This window comes from Acinonyx jubatus, chromosome D2 (genome assembly GCF_027475565.1).
Source record: "Acinonyx jubatus isolate Ajub_Pintada_27869175 chromosome D2, VMU_Ajub_asm_v1.0, whole genome shotgun sequence".
In the NCBI taxonomy this organism is placed as follows: domain Eukaryota; kingdom Metazoa; phylum Chordata; class Mammalia; order Carnivora; family Felidae; genus Acinonyx; species Acinonyx jubatus.
In genome coordinates this window covers 718,043-740,178 of record NC_069393.1, presented here as the reverse complement: position 1 = coordinate 740,178, position 22,136 = coordinate 718,043, and the positions used below count along the sequence as shown (strand labels likewise).

The 22,136-nt window shown below is 41.3% G+C and overlaps 1 protein-coding gene across 1 annotated transcript in view; it reads left to right on the top strand.

Moving 5' to 3' along the window:
- NUP133 (nucleoporin 133) overlaps positions 1-22,136 on the top strand; it is a 57,392-nt gene that overhangs the window by 11,567 nt on the left and 23,689 nt on the right. Inside the window, exons 9-15 of the mRNA XM_015082529.3 lie at positions 5,776-5,923; positions 7,696-7,843; positions 9,001-9,158; positions 12,705-12,796; positions 14,408-14,571; positions 15,809-15,903; positions 20,912-21,136. Of these exons, the coding sequence (XP_014938015.2) occupies positions 5,776-5,923; positions 7,696-7,843; positions 9,001-9,158; positions 12,705-12,796; positions 14,408-14,571; positions 15,809-15,903; positions 20,912-21,136 (1,030 nt within the window). The remainder of the gene's footprint in view (positions 1-5,775; positions 5,924-7,695; positions 7,844-9,000; positions 9,159-12,704; positions 12,797-14,407; positions 14,572-15,808; positions 15,904-20,911; positions 21,137-22,136) is intronic.

Here is a 22,136-nt window from a genome sequence, read left to right as displayed (position 1 = left end):
GTTTATTATAAAATGATGAGCAGTCTTGCTATTTGTTCTTTTAATGCTAATCCTTTCATACTGTTATACCTCACTCAATGATTTTATGTTCTTTGTCTAGAGATGCTGGTTCATTTGACAAATGTAGGCAGTTCTCAGCCTTCAGCTGTGTATTCTTATATTACTTGCCTGCCCTAGTTCAAGACTCATCTTTCCTGCTCTCATGGCTGGAGCTTCTCTTTCTTCGTGCTAAGAAATGCCCTCCCTGCTGCTGTGGGTGCTCCGTGCTGTCCTCCTTCTCTTCTCAGTGGAGATACCAGGCATACTTGTCCACATCTTTTGCTTTAGTAAGCCTGTGTTTGTGGCTGTATTGGAGAAAGGAAGGTGGGGTGAGGTTTTGTCTTGGCAATACACGTTAGAACTCAGAGTTTATAGTCCCAGTGAATTTCCTCTTAGAAACAAGGCTCTAAGTGGTGCTTAAGATCCCAGGTTAGTCTGATAAAGTTAATATATCCTGTCTTACTTAGTTTTAATACAAAAGGTCACATGGAACTTAAAAATCATTCGTAACATGGCTTGCATGAGAAAGTTCGTAATCAGTGCCAATGTATGACTTGGAATCCTTCAAAACACAACTTACCAGAAGTTAAAGGCAGTTTTTATGTGTTTTAGGGTAATTTAATTTAGTAGAACAAATTCTTATTTCTTGGAAGGATATTATAGTTTTGCTGTATCATTTTTCTCTCTCAGGCTCTTGAGAATGTCAGTAAGATCCTTCTTTATAGTTTCTGAAAACCTTATATAAACTATCAAAGAGGTATAAACAATAGTATATACTGAATTCTCATGTATGGTTTAATTAAATATAGTTTATCTGTTTTCCTTTATCTTTACCAGACTTTCAGAGATTTAGAACTGCTGGTAGGACGCAACCCACATGGGCATACGATGCAGACATTTTTCCACATACACTTTTCAGAATGGAGACGTGGGCTGAAAACAGAAAAGAGAAACATACTTAGGAATTGCTGTACTGGGCCAAACCCCAAGCTCCTTTCCCCCATTTTTGTCATGCTAACAAGATGCTTGTGGGGTTTGCAAGACACGGCTCTTGTTCTCCTTCTGGACCCTCTAGTGATCCATATGGAGTATCCATGTCTGCATATGTTTCTTCACTTAAGAATAGTGTTTGTTGAGACACCTGGGTGGCTCAGTCGGTTAAGTGTCTGACTTCGGCTCAGGTCATGATCTCACGGTTTGTGAGTTCGAGCCCCCTGTCAGGCTCTGTGCTGACAGCTCAGAGCCTGGAGCCTGCTTCGGATTCTGTGTGTCCCTCTCTCTGCCCCTCCCCCGCTCACGCTCTCTCTCTTTTTCTCTCTCAAAAATAAATAAAAACATCAAAAAAACTTAAAAAAAAAAAAAAAAAGAATAGTGTTTGCCTTCCCAATGCTTATGGATGCTCCTTGATCTGTTGTTCATTTTGGCCAGGTTTGCAACCAAGGCTTATATTTTCAGTGAGCAGGCTTATAAGTTCTTTTACTAGATTATTACTGACACAACTCAGATTCATTTTATTTTATTTTATTTTATTTATTTTATATTTTTTAAGCTAATTTATTTTTGAGAGAGAGGCACAAGTTGGGGAGGGGCAGAGAGAGAGGGAGACACAGAATCTGTAACAGGCTCCAGGCTCTGAGCTGTCAGCACAAAGCCCAGTGCGGCGCTCGAACTCACAAACCATGAGATCATGACCTGAGCCGAAGTCGGACCCTTAACTGATTGAGCCACCTAGGCTCCCCTCAGATAGCTTCATTTCATTTCATTTCATTTCATTTCATTTCATTTCATTTCATTTCATTTCATTTCATTCCATTCCATTCATTTTAATTTTTTTTTTAACTTTTATCTTTGAGAGAGAGAGAGAGACAGAGTGCGAGTGGGAAAGTAGCAGAGAGAGGGAGACACACAGAATCAAAGCAGGCTCCAGGCCCTGAGCTGTCAGCCCAGAGCCCAACGTGGGGCTCAAACTCATGAACCGAACCACAAGATCATGATTTCAGCCAAAGTCGGACGCTTAACTGACTGAGCCACCCAGGCGCCCCTCAGATAGTTTCATTCTAGATATGAAGTTGGATTTTTTAAATCATAAATGTATTATGTATATACTCACATAAAAATTTGTTAAATTTTTGCTGGTTTGCAAAATTTTCATTATCTATTGTTGTCATCTCTACTACCTAAAACAGCTTCATGTTTTTTAGAATGTGACAGTGTTTTTCTAAAGATGTCAAACCTGGCCTAGCACCACTCTCTAAGGAATTCTGTTAGATGTGTCTCCATGACTCGGTGCGTGCTCCTTATCACTCAATGATGTAGTCTTTATTTTTATTTATTTATTTTTTAATGTTAATTGTTAGAGAGAAGGAGAGGTGGAATGAGAGGGAAAGAGAGAATCCCAAGCAGGTTCCACACTGTCAGTGCAGAGCCCAACATGGGGCTCGAACTCACGAACTGTGAGATCATGACATGAGCAGAAACCAAGAGTTCGACACTTAACTGACTGAACCACTGAGGTGCCCTGATGCAGTCTGTAAAGTAACTTCAACGTAGAGTCTTATCGGTGTAACCAACTGTACCTCCGTCCTTGGTATTTTTAAGACTGCATTCTCCAGGAGCTCGCTCAGTTCCTTTTTCGTGTTGTGTTTTGGCAATACTTTTCATCTCTGTGACTTGTTTATTGTATAACTGAAAGTTTGTACTTCTTAGCCTGCTTTATTTCACCCATTCCCTCACCCACCTCCCTTCTGGGGAGTCTTCTTTTGTTTTTGTTCATTTGTTTTGTTTTTAAGATTCCACATGTAAGTGAAATTGTATGGTATTTGTCTTTCTGTGTCTGACTTATTTCACTTAGCATAATACCCTCTAGTTCCATTCATGTTGTCACAGATAGCAGGATCTCATTCTTTTTTATGGCTGGGTAATATTCCGTCTTCTTTATCCATTCATTTGTTAATGGGCACTGGGGTTGATTCCATATCTCAGCTGTTGTAAACAATGCTGAATTAAACATAGGGGTGGGGCGCCTAGGTGGCTCAGTCAGTTAAGCATCTGACTTTGGCTTAGGTCATGATCTCACGGTTCATGGGTTCGAGCCCCACATTGGGCTCGCTGCTGTCAGAACAGAGCCCGCTTCAGATCCTTTGTCCTCCTTTCTCTCTGCCCCTCCCCTGCTTGCTCTCTCTCTCTCTCTCTCTCTCTCTCTCTGTCTCAAAATAAAATAAACATAGGGGTGCATATATTTTTTGAATTAGGGTTTCGTTTTGTTTGGATAAATACGCAATAGTGGAATTATTGGATCATATAGTATTTCAATTTTTAATTTTTCAGGAAACTTCTATACTATTTTCTATAGTGGCTGCACCAGGTTTGCATTCCCACCAACAGAGTTTGAGGGCTCCTTTTTCTCCACATCCTTACCAACACTTGTTAATGCTTGTCTTTTTGATTTTAGCCATTCTGATAGGTGTAAGGTGTTATCTCATTGTGGTTTTGGTATGCATTTCCCTGATGATTACTAATGTTGAGCATCTTTTTATATGGCTGTTGGCCATCTGTATGTCTACTTTAGAAAAATGTCTATTCAGGGGCACTTGGGTGGCTCAGTTGGTTAAGCATCCAACTTTGGCTCATGTCATGATCTCATGGTTCGTGGGTTCGAGCCCTGTGTTGGGCTCTGTGCTGAAAGCTTGGAGCCTAGAGCCTGCTTCGGATTCTGTGTCTCCCTCTCTCTCTGCCTCTCTCCCTCCCACACTGTGTCTTCCTCAAAAATAAATAATAAACATTTTTAAAAATGTCTATTCAGGCCCTCTACCCATTTTTAAATTGGGTTTTTGGGTTTTTGGTGTTGAGTTGTATGTCTCCACATATTTTAGGTATTGACCCTTTATCCGATATATTATTTGCAAAATTCCATTCAGTGAGTTGCCTTTTTGTTTTGTTGATCATTTCTTTTATCATGCAAAAGCTTTTTATTTTGTTGTAGCCTCAATAACTTTATTTTGCTTTTGTTTCCCTTCCCTGAAGAGGCATACTCATAAATATGTTGCTAAAGCTGCTGCCCGAGAGATTACTGCCTGTGTTTTCTTTTAGGAGTTTTATGATTTCAGGTCTCACATTTGGGTTGTTAATCCATTAGTTCCTTTTTATGCATAACATTCTTCGATGTCCTGTATTAGCTCTCCAGGTCATTGCCCGTATGTTACAAATTTGGACCAATATTTTTAGATTTCTTTCAAGAGTCCAAGTAGAAGTGATAAAGGTTCAGGAATTGGGTGAAGAAAACAGTGGAAAAGGAGTAAGAGCCACGTTAGGACTGCTTGGTTTGGAGTGGTGTGTCACTGAGTCCCTGGCTCCCACTTTCTTGGTTTTTTCGTTTGGTTCCCCACCCCCCTCCCCACCCTCCGTTTCTTGTTTTTAGTTGTCAGTAGAGGGCGCTTACCACCCTGTTAATATTTCTGAGACTTGAATGGAAGTGGCTAATAATTAACACTACTCAAAGTTCCGGAGGGGTTAAGGGTAGAGACCATTTAATTCTTTTTGAGGGCAACAATTTTGATAGACTTGAGAGGAACATAGAAGCTTTAAGAGAGAAAAAGGTTTGTCTTCACATGGAGATTTCTGTAACTGACTATTAAAAACAAAATGTTCTTCTGGACCAAAGTAAACTTCAAAGAACAGATTAGGCCAGGGTTTGGCAACCTTTTCTGTGAAGGGCCCCAGACTGGCTATTTTAGGCTTTGGGGGCCATTGTGGCCTTCACTGCAATTATTGTACTCAATCAGTAATAGCACAAAAGCATCCATGGACAGTATAGAAATAGGTGGACGTGGCTGTATTCCAGTAAAACTTCATTTATAAAAACTCACTTGGGCACAGTGAGGCTTGAGGGTTATGCTTTGCCAACCCCTGAATTTGATGATTTGATATTTTTAAAAATTTTTTTGTAATGTTTATTTTTGAGAGAGAGAGACAGCGTAAGCGGGGGAGGGGCAGAAAGAGAGGGAGACACAGAATCCAAAGCAGGCTCCAGGCTCTGAGCTGTCAGCACAAAGCCTGACACAGGGCTCGAACTCAAAGACCGTGAGATCATGACCTGAGCTGGAAGTCGGACGCTTAACCGACTGACCCACCCAGATGCCCCAATTTGATGGTTTCTTAAGTCAGATTTATTGAGCTTATTTTATATACAGTAAAATTCACCCATTTTAGTGTATAATTCAATGAGTTTTGACAAATGCACACTCATTTGGGATACAGTCAAGAAGAGGAATAGTTCCATCACCCCAAAAATTCCTTCGTGCCCCTTTGTAATCAACCCCTCCTCTTCTTTCAGCCCCTGGCAACTATTGATGTGTTTTCAGTCCCTGGAGTTTTACGTTTTTCAGAATGCCATATAAGTGGGATTATATAGTATTCGAGCCTTTTGAGACTGGCATAATGCATTTGACATTCATTCAGTAGTTTCTTCCTTTTTACTGCTGAGTAGTGACACACTGTGTAGAATTACCAGGGCTCATCAGTTCAGCAGCTGAAGGATCTTGAGCTTCCAGTTTTAGGCAGTTACGAATAAAGCTACTCTACCTATTGGCACACAGGTTTTTGTGTGAACTTAAGTTTCTGTTTGTCTTGGGTAAATATCTAGGAGTGGGATTGCTAGGTCATATGGTCAGTGTATAACTATATGAGAAGACAAGCTGTTTTCCAAAGAGCTATAGATCTTTCTTTCTCATTGATTAGTGATGGGCTCCTGATTTTGGCAGCTGCATGGCACCCAGCGGACAGTCCATGTCTCATCTATTACTCTCTGATAACAGTAGAAGATAATGGCCACCAAATGTCTGATGTAGTAACTGTAGAAGTCACTCAGTATAATCCACCTTTTCAGGTAAGATTTCTATCGTAAATTAAATTACAGATGACAGTAACATCAGAGTAACTCAACTCATTCGAGTTGTTTGTCTTAACCATTGCAGGGTCAAATCTCTTTAGGAGATTGATCTGCGGGGCTTGGAAATATTTTTAAATAGCCAGTGTTTAGGCATTGCATTTTGTTTGCCATCTTAGATTCATTCCTTTGCGCAACCTTAGCTAAATGAGAGTGGAAGCAGCTGACAGGAAGCAGTTGTTTAATATTGTAAGTATTGTTTAATAATGATACCTTAACAGGGGTGGCTCAGGTGGTTGAGCATCTGACTTCGGCTCAGGTTCATGGGTTTGAGCCCCGCGTCAGACTCTGTGCTGACAGCTCAGGGCCTGGAGCCTGCTTCAGATTCTGTGTCTCCCTCTCTCTCTGCCCCTCCCCCGCTCATGCTGTCTCTCTCTCAAAAATAAAGATTTAAAAAATTTAAAAAAACAATGATGTCTTAACTGTAAATTCATTTCATTTGACCTTACGTGGTATAGTATCAAATTTTGTTAAATTCTTATTCTTAATATGACTGTAACTAAATACTGTAAGGAAATCATTTAATTTGTTCTTTTATTCCAAATAAACCTCATAGTTCTGATTATGCAGGAAAAACATGCTCATTGTTAAGAGTTTTTAGGCAGTGCAAAAGAGGTATAAAGCAAACAATTTCAGAATGAAATCACAGGATATCCCTTTTCATGTTTTATTTATAAAATTACTTCTTTAATAACAGTATATATTTGCTGATTTCATTTAATTAGGTCGTATTTCTATTTTTGCTTCTGACTTTATATATGAACAAATGAACTCTATTTTCTTGTGCTTGATATCTTCACAGTGAAGTAAGAACCTAAATGTTTACTGGGGATCATTTATAAAGTATTTGCCAATTCTAAATCAATAATATAATTAATTTTTTTATGTCTTTTTTTTTTAATGTTTATTTTTGTTTTGGGTTTTTTTTTTCATTTTTTAATTAATAAATTATTTTAAATCCAAGTTAGTTAACATATAGTGTAATAATGGCTTCAGTAGATTTTAGTGACCCATCATTTCCATACTACAGCCAGTGCTCATCCCAATGAGTACCCTCCTTAATGGCCAACACCCATTTAGCCCATCCCCCACCCCCCTCCCCCCAGCAACCCTCAGTTTATTTTCTGTGTTTAAGAGTCTCTTACGGGGGCGCCTGGGTGGCGCAGTCGGTTGAGCGTCCGACTTCAGCCAGGTCACGATCTCGCGGTCCGTGAGTTCGAGCCCCGCATCAGGCTCTGGACTGATGGCTCCGAGCCTGGAGCCTGTTTCCGATTCTGTGTCTCCCTCTCTCTCTGCCCCTCCCCCGTTCATGCTCTGTCTCTCTCTGTCCCAAAAATAAAAAAAAAAAAGTCTCTTATGGTTTAGTTCCCTCTCTGTTATCTTATTTTTGCTTCTCTTCCCCTATGTTCATCTGTTTTGTTTCTTAAATATTTTATTTCTTTTCTCACATTTGTTATAGGCTTTTAGTTAAAATCACCGTGGAATTATTTTCAAAATTAGCTAATTATTTATAGCTCTACAAATGATTTCTCCAATTGATGTTTGTAAACTTATTTTATAAATCATCCCAAGGGTAGTGTTTAGGTTTTCATAAGGACAATCTGAATTATTTTATCATTTTTATGAGATAGTAAACAAAAATGTGAAGAACAAAGTTATACAAACAAGTATTTCTGTTCTAATTCTCATTAAATATAATTTTTCATTTTCAGTCTGAAGACTTGATTATGTGTCGGCTGATGGTCCCAAACTTTTCAAACCAGACTGCTTATCTGTATACTGAGAGTGCCGTCTATGTGTGCTCCACTGGAACTGGGAAGTTTTCTCTTCCTCGGGAGAAAATTGTCTTTAATACACAAGGTATAGTATCAGCTTTAGAAAGGATGATTAACGACTCATTAGTCATTCCTAGCAGTTTTTATTGTCTTTCCATAAGTGTTATTTTAAGCATGATACCTCCAAGTGTTATTGAGACATTCATTCTGTACGATACCAGTGGTAGCTGAAGTCCTAACCCTACTGAAAAACCAAAAGGGTAGTAAATTCCCAAAGTGTTTTGGGCAAAAAATAGTAACATTTTCTCCAAAAGAAGCCAGGAAGGAAAGAACCAATGGTAAGAGAAGTAATTGCTTATTCCTAGTTATAATAACTTATCCTGAGTTGCTGTTCTTTAAGGAAGTTTGTCCAGATCTCTGGATAAGAAGAATCCCAGGTGCTGGACTCATGCAGGGGGACTGGAATGGGGGCGAGGGGAGCTAGCCAAGAGTGGAGGAAAAAAAAAAAAAAAAAACAGCCAAGCAGGTAGTCTCATTAGGAATTTTAATCTAAAGAGATTGGGCATAGTGCAAAATCCAAGTTGGGCAGTAAGATGGAACATAGATTTTCTAGTTTAAACACAAGAGCCTTGACTTTGGGTAGGGAGATTGTTATTAAGGCATTGAGCAAGCGTAGACTTTTTTTCCTTCCCCTTTGGCTTACTTAGTAAGTAAAAATACAGGGCACCTAGGTGGCTCAGTCAGTTGAGCATCTGACTCTTGATATTGGCTCAGGTCATGATCTCTCAGTCGAGGCATCGAGCCCTAGATCAGGCTCCACACTTGGTGTGGAGCCCGCCCGGGATTCTCTCTCTCCCTCTGCCCTTTCCCCCTGCTCACTCGCTCGCTCTCTCTCTCTCTCTGTCTCTCAAAGTTTTTAAAAAGCTGAGTTCTAAGTAGGAATATTGTAAAGGGAAAAATTGTTTTTATTATAGCAAAATGATTTTTTGCTTAAGGTGGTAGATTATATTTTATTTTTTTAGAGAGAGAGTGTGTGTGCAGGGGAGGGGCAGAGAGAGAGTGAATCTCAAGCAGGCTCTGTGCTGTCAGGGCTCAATCCCACACCCCTGGGATCATGACCTGAGCTGAAAACAAGAGTCAGATACTCTACTGAGCCATCCAGGTGCCCCTAGAGTGGTAGATTTTAGAAAACATTTTTTTTTTGTTTTGTTACGTATTTTTGTATATTTTTCTTTCTTTTAGGAGATAGTATTTTAGGAGCTGGTTCCTGTGGTGGTCTTCCTATTCTTTTTTCTAGAAACAGTGGGTTGGTGTCTATTACATCAAGGGAAAATGCATCCATATTAGCAGAAGACCTTGAAGAATCCCTAGCATCTTCAGTTGCTGGACCCAGCAATGAGGTAATGCAGTTCCATAAGACTTTTTAGTTTTTATTAGAGTATTCCTTTAAAAAAATTGTCTTAATGTTTATTTTTGAGAGACAGACAGAGTGTGAGCAGGGAAGGGGCAGAGAGAGAGGGAGAGACAGAATCCGAAGCAGGCTCCAGGCTCTGAGCTGTCAGCACAGAGCCAGACGCGGGGCTCAAACTCATGAACCACGAGATCATGACCTGAGCCGAAGTCGGATGCTTAACCGACTGAGCCACCCAGGTGCCCCTAGATATTTCCCACAAATGTTTTAGTTGAACAGTTTAAAAGAGTTGTGATGAAACATAATTCTTTTATCTCCCTTATCTCCTCTGTCCTCCTTTACAGAAGCAACTCCTTTTAGGTCTTTGAGCCGTGTCTTCTGGTGTTTTTTTCCATATTTCTAAGTAACATTGTATGTTGCTATCTCTTAATTTACCAGTTTTAGACACCTCTTGATTTCCTAGTATAGAAGGTAAGGATTTAGGGTAACTTACACTCCTTCCTCTGCCTATATTGTCCCAGTATAAATTTTTTTCCTTTAATGGCAGTGTGAATATTTATGGCTCACTGAGTCAAGTAATGTACTGATTACGTTTCCTTCGTTATTCAATTTTATGTGATTCTTGGAGTTTTTAATGGACTAATTTTGTATTTGCTTTCATTCTTTAGTATCTGGCCCATCTTCTAACAGCCTCCAGCGGCGGTTTAAGTGCCTTTCCGTATGGTTTTCCCCATAGTCAAATCTCTAGAAGTTCTACGTCTATGATCATCTTGGAATTTTTCTTTTCATTGTCCACAAATCCCCACCAGGATCTGTCCCTGCACCACCCACACCGATTTGCTTTGTGTCCTCTCTGCTCTTTCATCTGCCTTTCCTTCTTCTGGTTTTTCCATCGCCATGCGTTGTAGTCGGAATCACAGATGTTTGGGTGGTTGTGCTTCCTGCTATTGTGGGATTATTTTGAAAGGGAGAGTGGGATACAAACCATCAGTTTTTTTTCTGTCTTGAAACACAGAATACCCTGATCTGTAGATTTGTATCATTCTCGTACAGAAGACTAAATTAATATCATGTGGGGCAATTTCCATTTGAATAGAATGTGAAATATATAGACTATTTCTGTAATTCGAAATTGGAATGACTTGGTAGTTTCAACGGAAAGTAACAATTTTTTTGCTTTTATTCTTTTGTAGCCTTGTGGTTTTGTAATACTGCCTTATGTTCTGAAGCTATCTTAGAGCATTCTACTTCTTTACAATTTTTCTAAATCCCTGTTTAAGCCTGAAATCAACCGTTATTGTTAGTAATATACATTGTGGTGAACTGTGTAAGAGCAAACCTATGAGAGGTTGTGTGGCTTATGATGAAACCCCCAGATAGTTTTACTCACAATATAATCCCTGAGTTATATATATCTTTTTTTAAAAAAAAATTATATGAGTCGATTCATATTCTTTATTTTTATTTTTATTCCAGGATAGTTAACATAAAGTGTTACATTAGTTCCAGGTATACAATTCAGTAATTCTATACATTACTCAGTGCTCCTTATGATAAATGTGCTCTTAATCCCCTTCACCTGTTTTACCCGTCCCCCCACTCACCTCTCCTCTGGTTACCACCAGTTTGTTCTCTGTAGTTGTCGAGTCTATTTTTCACTTTGTCTCTTTTTTTTCTTTGTTCGTTTGTTTTGTTTCCTCCACGTGAGTGAAATCATACGGTATTTGTTTTTCTCTAACTGACTTCATTTAGCATTATACTTCCTAGATCCATCCATGTTGTTGTAAATTGCAAATATTCATTCATTTTTATGGCTGAGTAATATCCCATTGTGTGTGTGTGTGTGTGTGTGTGTGTATATATCTTCTTTATCCATTCATCTGTTGATGGACACTTGGGCTGCTCCCATAATTTGGCTCTTTTAAGTAATGCTGAACTAAACATAGGAGTTCATATACGTTTTTGAATTAGTGTTTTGTATTCTTTTGGTAAATATCCAGTAGTGTGATTGCTGGATTGAAGGGTAGATCTCCAAGTGTGCTTGTGAGTGGGAGAGGGGCAGAAGGAGAGGCAGATCTTCAGCAGGCTCCACACCCAGTGCAGAGCCAGACTCAGGGCTCCATCCCAAGAACCGTGAGATCATGACCTGAGCCGAAATTGAGAGACAGACACTTAACTGAGCCACCCAGGCACTCCAGGGTAGTTGTACTTTTAACTTTTTGAGGAATCTCCATACTATTTTCCACAGTGGCTGCCCCAGTTTGCATCCCTACCAACAGGGCACGGGGGTCCCTTTTTTGCCCACATTCTTGCCAACACTTGTCGTTTCTTGTTTTTGATTTTAGCCATTCTGACAGGGGTGACGTTATATCTCAGTGTGGTTTTGATTAGTATTTCTCTGATGATGAGTGATGTTGAGCATCTTTTCATGCGTCTGTTGGCCATCTGTCTTTGAAGAAATGTCTGTTCATGTCTTCTGCTCATTTTTTAATTGAGTTGTTTGGTTTTTGGGTGTTATATCAGTTCTTTATGTACTGTGACTAGTAACCCTTTGTCAGATACGTCATTTGCAAATGTCTTCCATTTAGTAGGTTGTCTTTTAGTTTTATTGTTTCATTTGTTGTGCAGAAGCTTTTTGAGTTAGTCCCAATAGTTTATTTTTGCTTTTGTTACCTTGGCCTTAGCGTACATATCTAGAGAAATGTGGATGTCAGAGAAATTACTGCCTGTGCTCTCTTCTAGGATTTTTATTGTTTCAGGTCTCACGTTTAGGTCCTTAATCAAACTTTGAGTTTATTTTTGCGTTTAGTGTAAGAAAGTAGTCCAGTTTCATTCTTTTGCATGTAGCTGTCCAGTTTTCCCATCACCATTTGTTAAAGAGACTTTTTCCCATGCATATTCTTGCCTCCTTTGTCAAAGATAAATTGATCATATAATTGTGCATTTACTTCTGGGCTGTCTATTCTGTTCCATTGATCTGTGTGCCTGTTTTTGTGCCAGTACCATACTGTTTTGATTACTGCAGCTTTGCAATTTTTTTAAAAATGTTTATTTTTGAGTGAGAGAGAGAGAGACAGAGTGTGAGCAGGGGAGGGGCAGAGAGAGAGGGGTGGGGGGGACACAGAATCTGAAGCAGGCTCCAGGCTCCAGGCTTCGAGCTGTCAGCACAGAGCCCGATGCAGGGCTCGAAGCCACGAACTGTGAGATCATGGCCTGAGCTAAAGTCGGACACTCAACCGACTGAGCCACCCAGGCGCCCCTGATTACTACAGCTTTGTAGCATAACTTGATAACTAGGATTGTGATACTTCCAATTTTTTCTTTTCCAAGACTGCTTTGGTTATATATTCCATTTGGTCCATTTTATCTTGTTTCAATGTCTTAAGTATATAAACCACTGGTATAAAGTGTATGGTAAACAGTTTGTGCATCTGTGTTGTTGCTGTCATAGGTGGGTCCAGTTTCTATTCTAAATTCCAGTAATTTAGAATATTCTGATACCTTCACCTCTAAATTACAGTTTTTTATTTGACAGAGTATGGTTTTTGAGGCTTCTACAAAGAATGAAACCATAGCCCAGGAAGATAAAACTAAAGTGTTAAAAGCTGCTTTTCTGCAATACTGCAGGTATGAAAAGTTTTTTAAATTATGGCTTAGTTGATGTCTGAGCACACATTTTACTGACGTGCGTTCCTTATTTGTTGACTGGTGAGCAAGTTGGAAGAATGCTGCCACCAAGGAGCGGATGTTTTTCTGAGCTTCGGTGCTTTACCAAACTTACTCTGCACTTGGTAGGCACAAGAGGCTTCCAGCTGGTCTAGGAAAAAACATGGTGTGACAAAGCCTCTCCGCTTAATGGGTAACAACGTGCTGTTAAAAATGGTGATCGTGGGGGGGCGCCTGGGTGGCTCAGTCGGCTGAGTGACTTCAGCTCAGGTCATGATCTCGCGGTTTGTGAGTTGGAGCCCCACGTCGGGCTCTGTTCTGACAGCTCAGAGCCTGGAGCGTGCTTCGGGTTCTGTGTCTCCCTCTCTCTCTGCCCCTCCCCTGCTCATGCTCTGTCTCTCTCACTCTCAAAACTAAATAAATATTTAGAAAAAAATTTTTTTAAAAAATGGTGATCATGGAAGACCTCTTGCAAACATGTTTTATGTATACTGTGAAGGCAAATAAGTTGCATACAGAGGTTTAGCGATGTTATAAAGAAGTGAGACTTGGCCTATTCATTGGGTTTTGTTCTGTACAAAATCACCCAAGAACTTAGCAGCTTATTTAACACAGCTCATGATTCTGCAGTCTGGCTGTTCAGGGGTTGGGCTCATGTGGACTCGCTGTCTGTGATCAGCTGCCAGCCACCCAGGCTAGACTTGCCCACATTTAGGGTCTCTGGCTGGTCATGTCTCTGCTCGTGTGCCCTCTCATCTTCTAGCAGGCTCTCCTCCCTGGGTGTTCTCCTCCTCCCTGTGGCCTCAGTTCTTTCCTAAGATGCAGACATTCCTGCTCATGGGGGTGAGGTGTGCTCTCTCTGCCACCGTGTGCCCTTCCTCATAGTCCCTCGGCCTCGCTGCTCTTCTTCCTTGACTACAGGCCTCTGCTTATCCATGTCTTCCCCCGGGAGGTTTTCCCTGCCCCTTGGACGGTTTTGGTTTCCCTTCAGTGTGTTCTGTAGCGCTCCCCTTTCCTTGTCACGGGGTACGTGTGACTGCTTGTTTAACTCTCTGGCTCCTTGTGACACCGTATCCTTTGTGAAGCCTTGGAGTGTGTTCTCAGTGTCCTGTCCTTCTGCCTCCAGTCCCTGGTGTGTTGTAAGTACTCGACATATATTTGTTGAACTAATAAATGCATAACCGGTGTCTCTCTTTTATTTATGTTTTTAATGTTTGTTTAGAGAGAGAAAGAGATAGCAAGCGGAGAGGAGGAGAGAGAGAGGGAGACAGAGAATCTCAAGCAGGCTCTGCACTGCCAGGGCAGAGCCAGACGTGGGGCTCAAACTCACGACCCATGAGGCCATGACCTGATCCAAAATCAAGAGTCAGACATATAACTGACAGAGCCAGCCAGGCGCCCCTCGTGTCCCTTTTAAAGAAATGTTGCTAACTTTTAATAATGTTGTTTTAACGTTTTAATAACGTTATTAACTTTGGGCTAAAATACGGGAGTTTCCCAATTAATGTTTATGTGGTGAATTTTGAAAATGTTTGCCTCCTTTAATACTTCTGTGTTCCCATTTTATTTCAGAAAAGATCTAAGTCATGCTCAAATGATGGTTGATGAGCTCTTTTCCTCCCACTCTGACTTGGATTCCGACTGTGAACTAGACAGAGCTGTTACCCAAATCAGTGTGGACCTGGTGGATGACTACCCGGCCTCAGACCCACGATGGGCTGAGTCTGTCCCTGAGGGTGACAACTTCTACTTTTCATATTATGAGTGATCTGTTTTGAGAATATTCTGGTTCCTTTTTTAAGCATCTCTTGAAGCATATCTTTTTTAGTTTTTAAATCAGTTATTTATTATATTTTAAAAGGTTGTAATTTACCTTATAGTAGATTTTGGAAAGGGCTCAGAACAGATCTGCCTAATAAAAACTGAAGGAATATTGGAGCAAATCTTGCTTGTTCTACCTGAAGCAGATTAGCCCTACTTAGCTTCCTCTCACATTTTATTTCTAAAAAATTGATAGCATAGGTAAGCATTTGGCATCTGTGTGTGTGTGTATGTGTATATATACGTACATATGTGTGTATATATATACATGTATATGTATATTTTGTATACATATATATTTTTTATATATACGTATATATTTTTTAAAGTTTATTCATTTATTTTGAAAGAGCGTGCGCAAGCAGGACAGGGGCAGAGAGAGAGAGAATTCCGAGCAGGCTTCACTCTGTCAGTGCAGAGCCTGATGCGGGGCTCAGACTCACAAACTGCCAGATCGTGACCTGACCTGAAGTTGGACACTTAACTGACTGAGCCACGCAGGTGCCCCTTTGACACCTGCTTGTTAGCCCCCAAATTAAATGATAATTCTGGCATAATCACTGTATTTGCCTAATAGAAGGTATACATTTTCCTAAGAGCTGCATTGAGCAAATCTCAGTGTATAGGAGTGGGCGTGTCTTGACATTCGGTCCAGGGTTTTCCTCCCTGCCCTGGGGGACTGTCCCTCTTAGACTTCTACTGCAGCGTCCCAGCAAACTGTCCAAACCTCCATTTCTCTCCCTTATTTCTTACTTAGCAAGTTTGCTAAGCCTTATTAGAGGTTTAGGAAGGAAACGTCAGTGCTTACCTTTTTTCTTTGACTTTATTTTGATCTGTCAAGCTTAGAATGATATAAATGATTAAGCTATTGTTAGCTTAATGTTTTTGTGTTTTGAATAAATACACTATGAAATGTATCAAACTCCCAAAATTTCCCTCTAAATTTTTTAAATTCTTGGGTAATGTTACAAATGATTGCATTGAAAGGTTGGTGGTTTCCTTTTGTATAGATTTTTTTTTGGTTTTATTTTGTATAGATTTTTTTGTATAGATTTTGTATAAGTTTATTTTGTATAGATTTTATTTTAATAGCAGTAGTTATTGTAAACCCAGTATATTATGTGTTTAAATTTTGTTATTGTGTTTCAACAGAAGCACCTGGGTTTAGCAATACATCGCTGATTATTCTTCACCAGCTAGAAGACAAAATGAAAGCCCATTCTTTCCTTATGGACTTTATTCACCAAGTAAGCATCTAGTCGCTGTGAACAGGGATGGCCAGGACCCTGTGTCTTTTGTCAGCTCTAAGGCAATGGGAGATCCTTGCTTATTGTGAGATGTTTCATTGGGTGGGGACATGACCAGTGTTCTCATTTTCTTTGCTGACTTAAAAGTAAGTAATTCCAGGGCTGGTGGGGGTGACGGGCTGAGGTATTCAAGTATAAATAGTGCATTGAAAACAGGGTGAAAAGAAGAAAAATAGTGTCTTTCAGCAGAAATGTTTCAGTTTTTCTTATCACTTTCTGTGATGTCCCGCTTTTCATTCCGATCTGTTGTGTGCTTTTATGTAAACTTAGGTTTTCACGAATTGACTTTGTGTTGTTAAAAAGAGTGAACCATATTAAGGTGATGACAGATTTTGATACATGGGCTTTTAATTTTGAAGTGCCATTAGAATCAGTTCCCTGTTTAAAGTGTTTTCTTTCAGGAGTATTCCCGTTTATATTGGGTCTAAAATTAGAATATTAAAATTTGCTGCTAGACAGTATTGTTAGGCAGAATCATCCACCTCTGCTTTGTTGATCAGTAGTGGCTTCCACGCATATTACATATCCACATGAAGAAATTCAATCCCACTTTTGCTTACTTTTTCCAAAATCAGTAATGCCTTGACATTAAAGAGATTCTGATGCTGTCTCAGTAGAACTTCCTCTGGTGACGGGAATGTTCTGTACCTGTGGTCTTCTGTAGTCACTAGTCACAGGCAGCTGCCGAGCACTTGAAATATGACTGATACAACTGAGGAACTACATTTGTTTTTAATTTAATTTTAATTAACTTAAATTTAAATCACCATTTGGTGGAGAGTGGCTCTCTTATGATTCCAGAAATAGCTTGATTGTTCTTAATTCCACATTCTGCTTCATTATAATGTATGGTTTGGCTCCTGACTACTTTTATTGTCTTGGTAAGAGAACTCCATTTAAGTCGCTCTCTCTCTCTGTCTCTCTCTGTCTCTTTTTTTTTTTTAGGGGTTTAGGTGGACTGCAGATTAATGGGGAAAATACAACATTTTCTCCTGATATAATTGTTTAGTCAAGTATACTAATTAACTATGAGTTAACTGTTAGTACCTAACAAACCACCCCCAAATCCTCAACATGTGGTGGATTAAAACAGTTCTTTAGGGTACCTGAGCGACATTTCTGTTGATTTTGGCCGGTACCGCTCCTTGAACTGCATTTAGGGTAGGCTGGGCTGGAAGGTCCCCAGGCTTCTCTCGCCTGACGGACAGTTGGCCGTCAGTTGGGCCACTTGGTTCTTCTCCACTTAGTCTCCAGTCCTCCTTTCGTCTGGACTGGCTTCCTGTGGTCTCGGGGCAGCACTCACCGGGGATGAACTTAGAAGCTGTGGTCTTGCTCAGGTCTTACCTTAGATGTCACATCGTGTTACTTCCACCAAAGTGACATTGGTCAAAGCAAGTCACCAGGCCAGCCCAGATGAAAAGGATTGAGAAGTGGATTGTACCTCTTGACGGGAGGAGTGGGGGTCACGTGGCAGGAAGGTGTCATACTGGGATGGAAGGAGTTCATGCCTTAACATGCCACACCGAGGACACACTGACTGATCAGAGGGGGAGGGAGCCAGGGGGCAGGAGCAGTTACCGCCTCTTTTGGCACAGCCTCCCTGGGCTTCAGACTCCTACTGGAGTCACTGCGCTCTTGGAGGCAGTGTGCATTGCAAGGTAGTGTCTAGCTGGATCTAAAAATCCCATTCCGGCTATGTGTTTATACTTGTTACCTTATTAACGCTTATTATTAATTTATATTAATAATCAGGAAAAACGTGTAACCAGATACTTGTATCTAAGGAAATAATTCTGAACATAAGGCTCTCCCCCTCGGGCCAGATTCAACACCAACAAGGCCATATCTCATTCCAAAGGGGAGGAGAATTAGTATCCGGGCCTCAGGACAGTATCTTTGCCTCTGGGTTTCCGGTGTTGAGGGAAGCATATATCCTCACACATAGTGCAGAGAACCTTAGAAGCGGGGAGTTAATGTGCTCCTCTTTGCTGTGTGGCTTGAGTGACGTTACTGTGTCGTTACCACTTCACTGGCCGTGCTGCCGCACTGAGGCAAATAGAAGCAGACGAGCAGAACGCCCTCATGTAAAAACTACATTTGCGGTATTTGTGAGGGAGGCAAGAAGGGAATTCAAATCAGAAAGGACAATGGAACTCTTATTTTAAAATAGCCAGGTGAGCAGGTTGAATAAATTAAGACAGATTGATTCAGTGACCTGTTCCACGGTCACTAAAAATAATGGGTAAAAAGAAAAAAAATGAATATCTAAGTGTGTTGTGAAAAATAAGATGCCATCAAAACAAGGTACAGGGGCCCCTGGGTGGCTCGGTTGGTTAAGCGTCCGACTTCAGCTCACGTCACGATCTCCCCATTCGCGGGTTCGAGCCCCACATCAGGCTCTGTACCGACAGTTCAGAGCCGGGAGCCTGCTTCAGATTCTGTGTCTCCCTCTCTGTCTGCCCCTCCCCCACTTGTACTCTTGTGTGTGTCTCTCAAAAATAAACAAACATTTTAAAAAAACTAAAAAGCAAAACAAGGTGCTGAACAACATATATAATGTGACTCCTTTGTGTTACAGAAACCAAAATGTCTTCCAGTGTAGAAATGCCACAAAAGCATATAAAGATATGAAGGAAACAACTGCAGGTCCAGTAGGGAATGGGCAGGGGACTTGTACCTCTCCACGCTATTAAGTTTCCTAACCATGTGCAAGTCAGGCTCTCTGCTTTCACCGTGGACAGTGTGGTGGAGAGATTTCCGGAGTGGTGACCCACACCTGCGCTGTTAGTTGAGCCTCGAGGGGAGGAGCGTGTTGGGAAGAGAACCCTTTGTTAAATATTTTGTATTGTTCTCTTCCATGGGTTACAGCCTCACTCCCTCTTTCCTGACTTTGCTATTCATTTGGGATGGTAGAGAATGTTCCTGAGAGCCTTGAGGTCCAACCTACAGTATTATCCTTCCTTATGGCCCTGGTTTATCACACCCACTCTCTTTTGGTTGTATTCTCTGAAGGAAGGGTTCTTGTGTGCTGTCCTCTTAGTCGATGTGTCTTTATGTATGATTGCTGTACGTTCTCAGGAGTCAGGGTGTGGCTTTTCTTTAAGCAGTTTAATGAGTGAATTTGGCAGCAAAGTGGCAAGAAATGGTTCTCCAGCCAAGAGAGGTCATGTCCGTCCTCTCGTTGCCCAGGTTCTCTGCTCGCAGAGGCAGGCAGTGAGAGGTGCCGGCAGCACCCTGGACACACAGCATTTCCATGGTCATTCCCAGTGTAGAAACCATCTTCTCTCATTTAGAAAAAGGGAAAGAGCATTTTTACACAGAGAAAAAGGAAAAAGACGCGTGAATGTCATCTTTTATCTTTTGTTTTCAGTTGGCTGATGTTGGAGTGTTTGTTCTTGACGTGTGCTTGTTTTTGTGTTTCTAAAAACATTTTTTAATGTTTATTTTTGAGAGAGACAGAGACAGAGTGCAAGTAGGGGAGGGGTGGACAGAGAGAGGCATAGAATCTGAAACAGGCTCCAGGCTCTGAGCTGTCAGCACAGAGCCTGATGCAGGGCTCAAACTCCGGATCGGCGAGATCATGACCTGAACTGAAGTCCGATGCTTAACTGACTGAGCCACCCAGGCACCCCTTGACATGCACGTGTAAACCAAGTTTGTTTACAAAACCAAGTCTTGCCAAGACACAAGTTGTTTTGGCTTTTCACTGTAATTACCTCTTGTTCTTCTTGTCTTGACTGCTGATGTTCCTAAATGATTCTATTTTGTGGGAAGCAGCCTTCCGCCCTGGGTTTCCTTTTACACACTGCAGGGCTGTCTTTATACTTTAAAAAAAAAAAGAAGACGACTAACCTCATGGGGTATTTGCAGAAAACCATTTAGCAAAAGGTAGATTCCTCATTGTTTTTTTGAGCTCGTTGTAATAAATCTAATTCAGAAAAACATTTTTTTTCTTTTTCTTAATTTTTTTTCTTTTCTTAAAACAAAATTTTTTTTTAATGTTTATTTTTGAGAGGCAGAGTGTGAGCGGGGGAGGGGCAGAGAGAGAGAGAAAGACACAGAATCTGAAGAGGCTCCAGGCTCTGAGCTGTCAGCACAGAGCCCGACACGGGGCTCAAACTCACAAGCCGTGAGATCATGACCTGAACCGAAGTTGGACACTTAACCGACTGAGCCACCCAGGCACCCCCCAAAAATTTTTTTTTCTTACCCATGTGCATTCATCGCTTCTGGCCATAGGAATTCCCTGGGGATTTGGGTTACTGTTTATTTTTGTTTTCTTTGTATTTTATTTAAAACAAACCTCAGCATATAAAAACCAAGTCACTTTGTTAATGAAATAGATCACACTTAAAATGTGGAAGAGTATTCAGTATTTAGATGTCTCTTGGCTTCCTAGTTGGGATGTAACGCTTCATCAAATGAGAAAGCTTAGAAGTCCTGGAACCTAGCAACGCCTGAAACAGGCATCAGGCAGACCAGAGGTAGATAGTGCAAAGGATTAAAGACTCTCCCACCCTCCCCATGGCTTTAAGGTTCTGGGAATCAGGTGCTGAAGATGGAAACTGCTGAGTGTCTAGTTCCTGAGGATCTTGAATGTAGGGAAGTTATGTAGAAAAGAACAATTTTACGATTTTCATAACCATAAGTAAGAAATAAGATGGAGTGATGGAATGGCCCTGATCTCAGAAGAGGAACCATCTGCCCTTTCTTATAGGTGCTCACAGCTCTGGCTGAAGGGTGTGTGTGTGTGTGTGTGTGTGTGTGTGTGTGTGTGTGTGTGTGTTCATGTTCAAAACAGCAAAAAGGAGAGGTAGCTGAGGTACTTTTTTGGGGGCAGATGAGGCCAGTGGCTCTGTACCCAGTGTGCTTCTGGGGGAGATAAGACTGCATTACTTTGTACGTTACTGTAAATGCTTTCTAAGAACATGTGTTTGTGTTTCACCAGGTTGGCTTATTTGGACGTCTTGGCACTTTTGCAGTTCGAGGGATGCCCATGGCAACTCGCCTGTTGCTCTGTGAGCATGCCGAAAAGTTATCAGCCGCCATCGTTCTCAAGAACTACCACTCGAGGCTCTCTGAGCTCGTGAACACAGCAATAATGATTGCTTTAAATAAGAGGGACTGCGAAATCCCATCCAACCTGACCCCCGCAGACGTCTTTTTTAGAGAAGTAAGAGTTGTTATTTTGCCCTTAATGTGGCTTTGTAGAGCTGGGCCCTTGGCTGATCATGCCCCCAACAGAGAAAAAGCTTGAGGCCAAAAAAAATCTCATTGAAATTTTAAATAGGACTCCATATTTATTCGTCACTTTCCCTACAAATCAGAGCTTGCAAACTTGACTAAGAAGTCTTCCCTACTGTCTGCTGGGTGTTTTCCTTTTGTCTCTCCAAATCCACTCGACTCTGCCTCAGAGGGCACTTTCGCCAGTGGGTTCCTTTGCCCTGTGGCTTCTTGTTGCCTTTAACAGAGGTGAGGCACTGTTATTCTCTGTTCTGTCATGCCCCCCTCCCCCCAGCCTCATTCCCTCCCTGCTTCCACTGCAGTTTGCTGTGCCTTCTGTCAGAGACTGTGGCTTCCCTCTGGCTGCTCTCCGCGTTCCCAGTAACTGCTGCTTCCCAGTGCCCCTTCACAGCTGGGGTTAGTGGTGGCTTCCCTGTCGCTAGCCCTGGGTGCCGCCCCTTCCTCTGCAAATCCCCTTCCTCTGCCAACCATCCCTTCACTAAACTCTTCTCAGGTGCCTGCTAGGATCCTACTATCTACCTTGCTGTTAAAATCAATTTATTTTCAAAGGAAAAGAAAAACCTGCTGTAAACTTTGGAGGGAGAAAAGAGGAAGATGCTGGTCAGCTGGCCATTGTGAAAAAGAGTACTTTTTGGGAGGGAGAGGTTAGATCTGATGCCAGAGCTTGTCCAAAGAGTTGGGGTCTATCCCTAAAACCCTGCTGGAGAGCTGTCCAAGTTAACTGTTGGGAGTGTTGGGTGTTGGGGTCAGTCTAGGTGGAGGTGAAAGGTCTTGGAATTCTGAGGAGATGGGAATAGTGAAGAATGTGTTCTTAAGATCCAAGTCCGTGAAGTACATGGTGGAGGATGGCATGGTGGAGAGGAGGGTACATGGATTGGGGCCAGCGGCCTCGGGTAATTCTGAGATCCTGAACTAGTCTGTAAGAACCA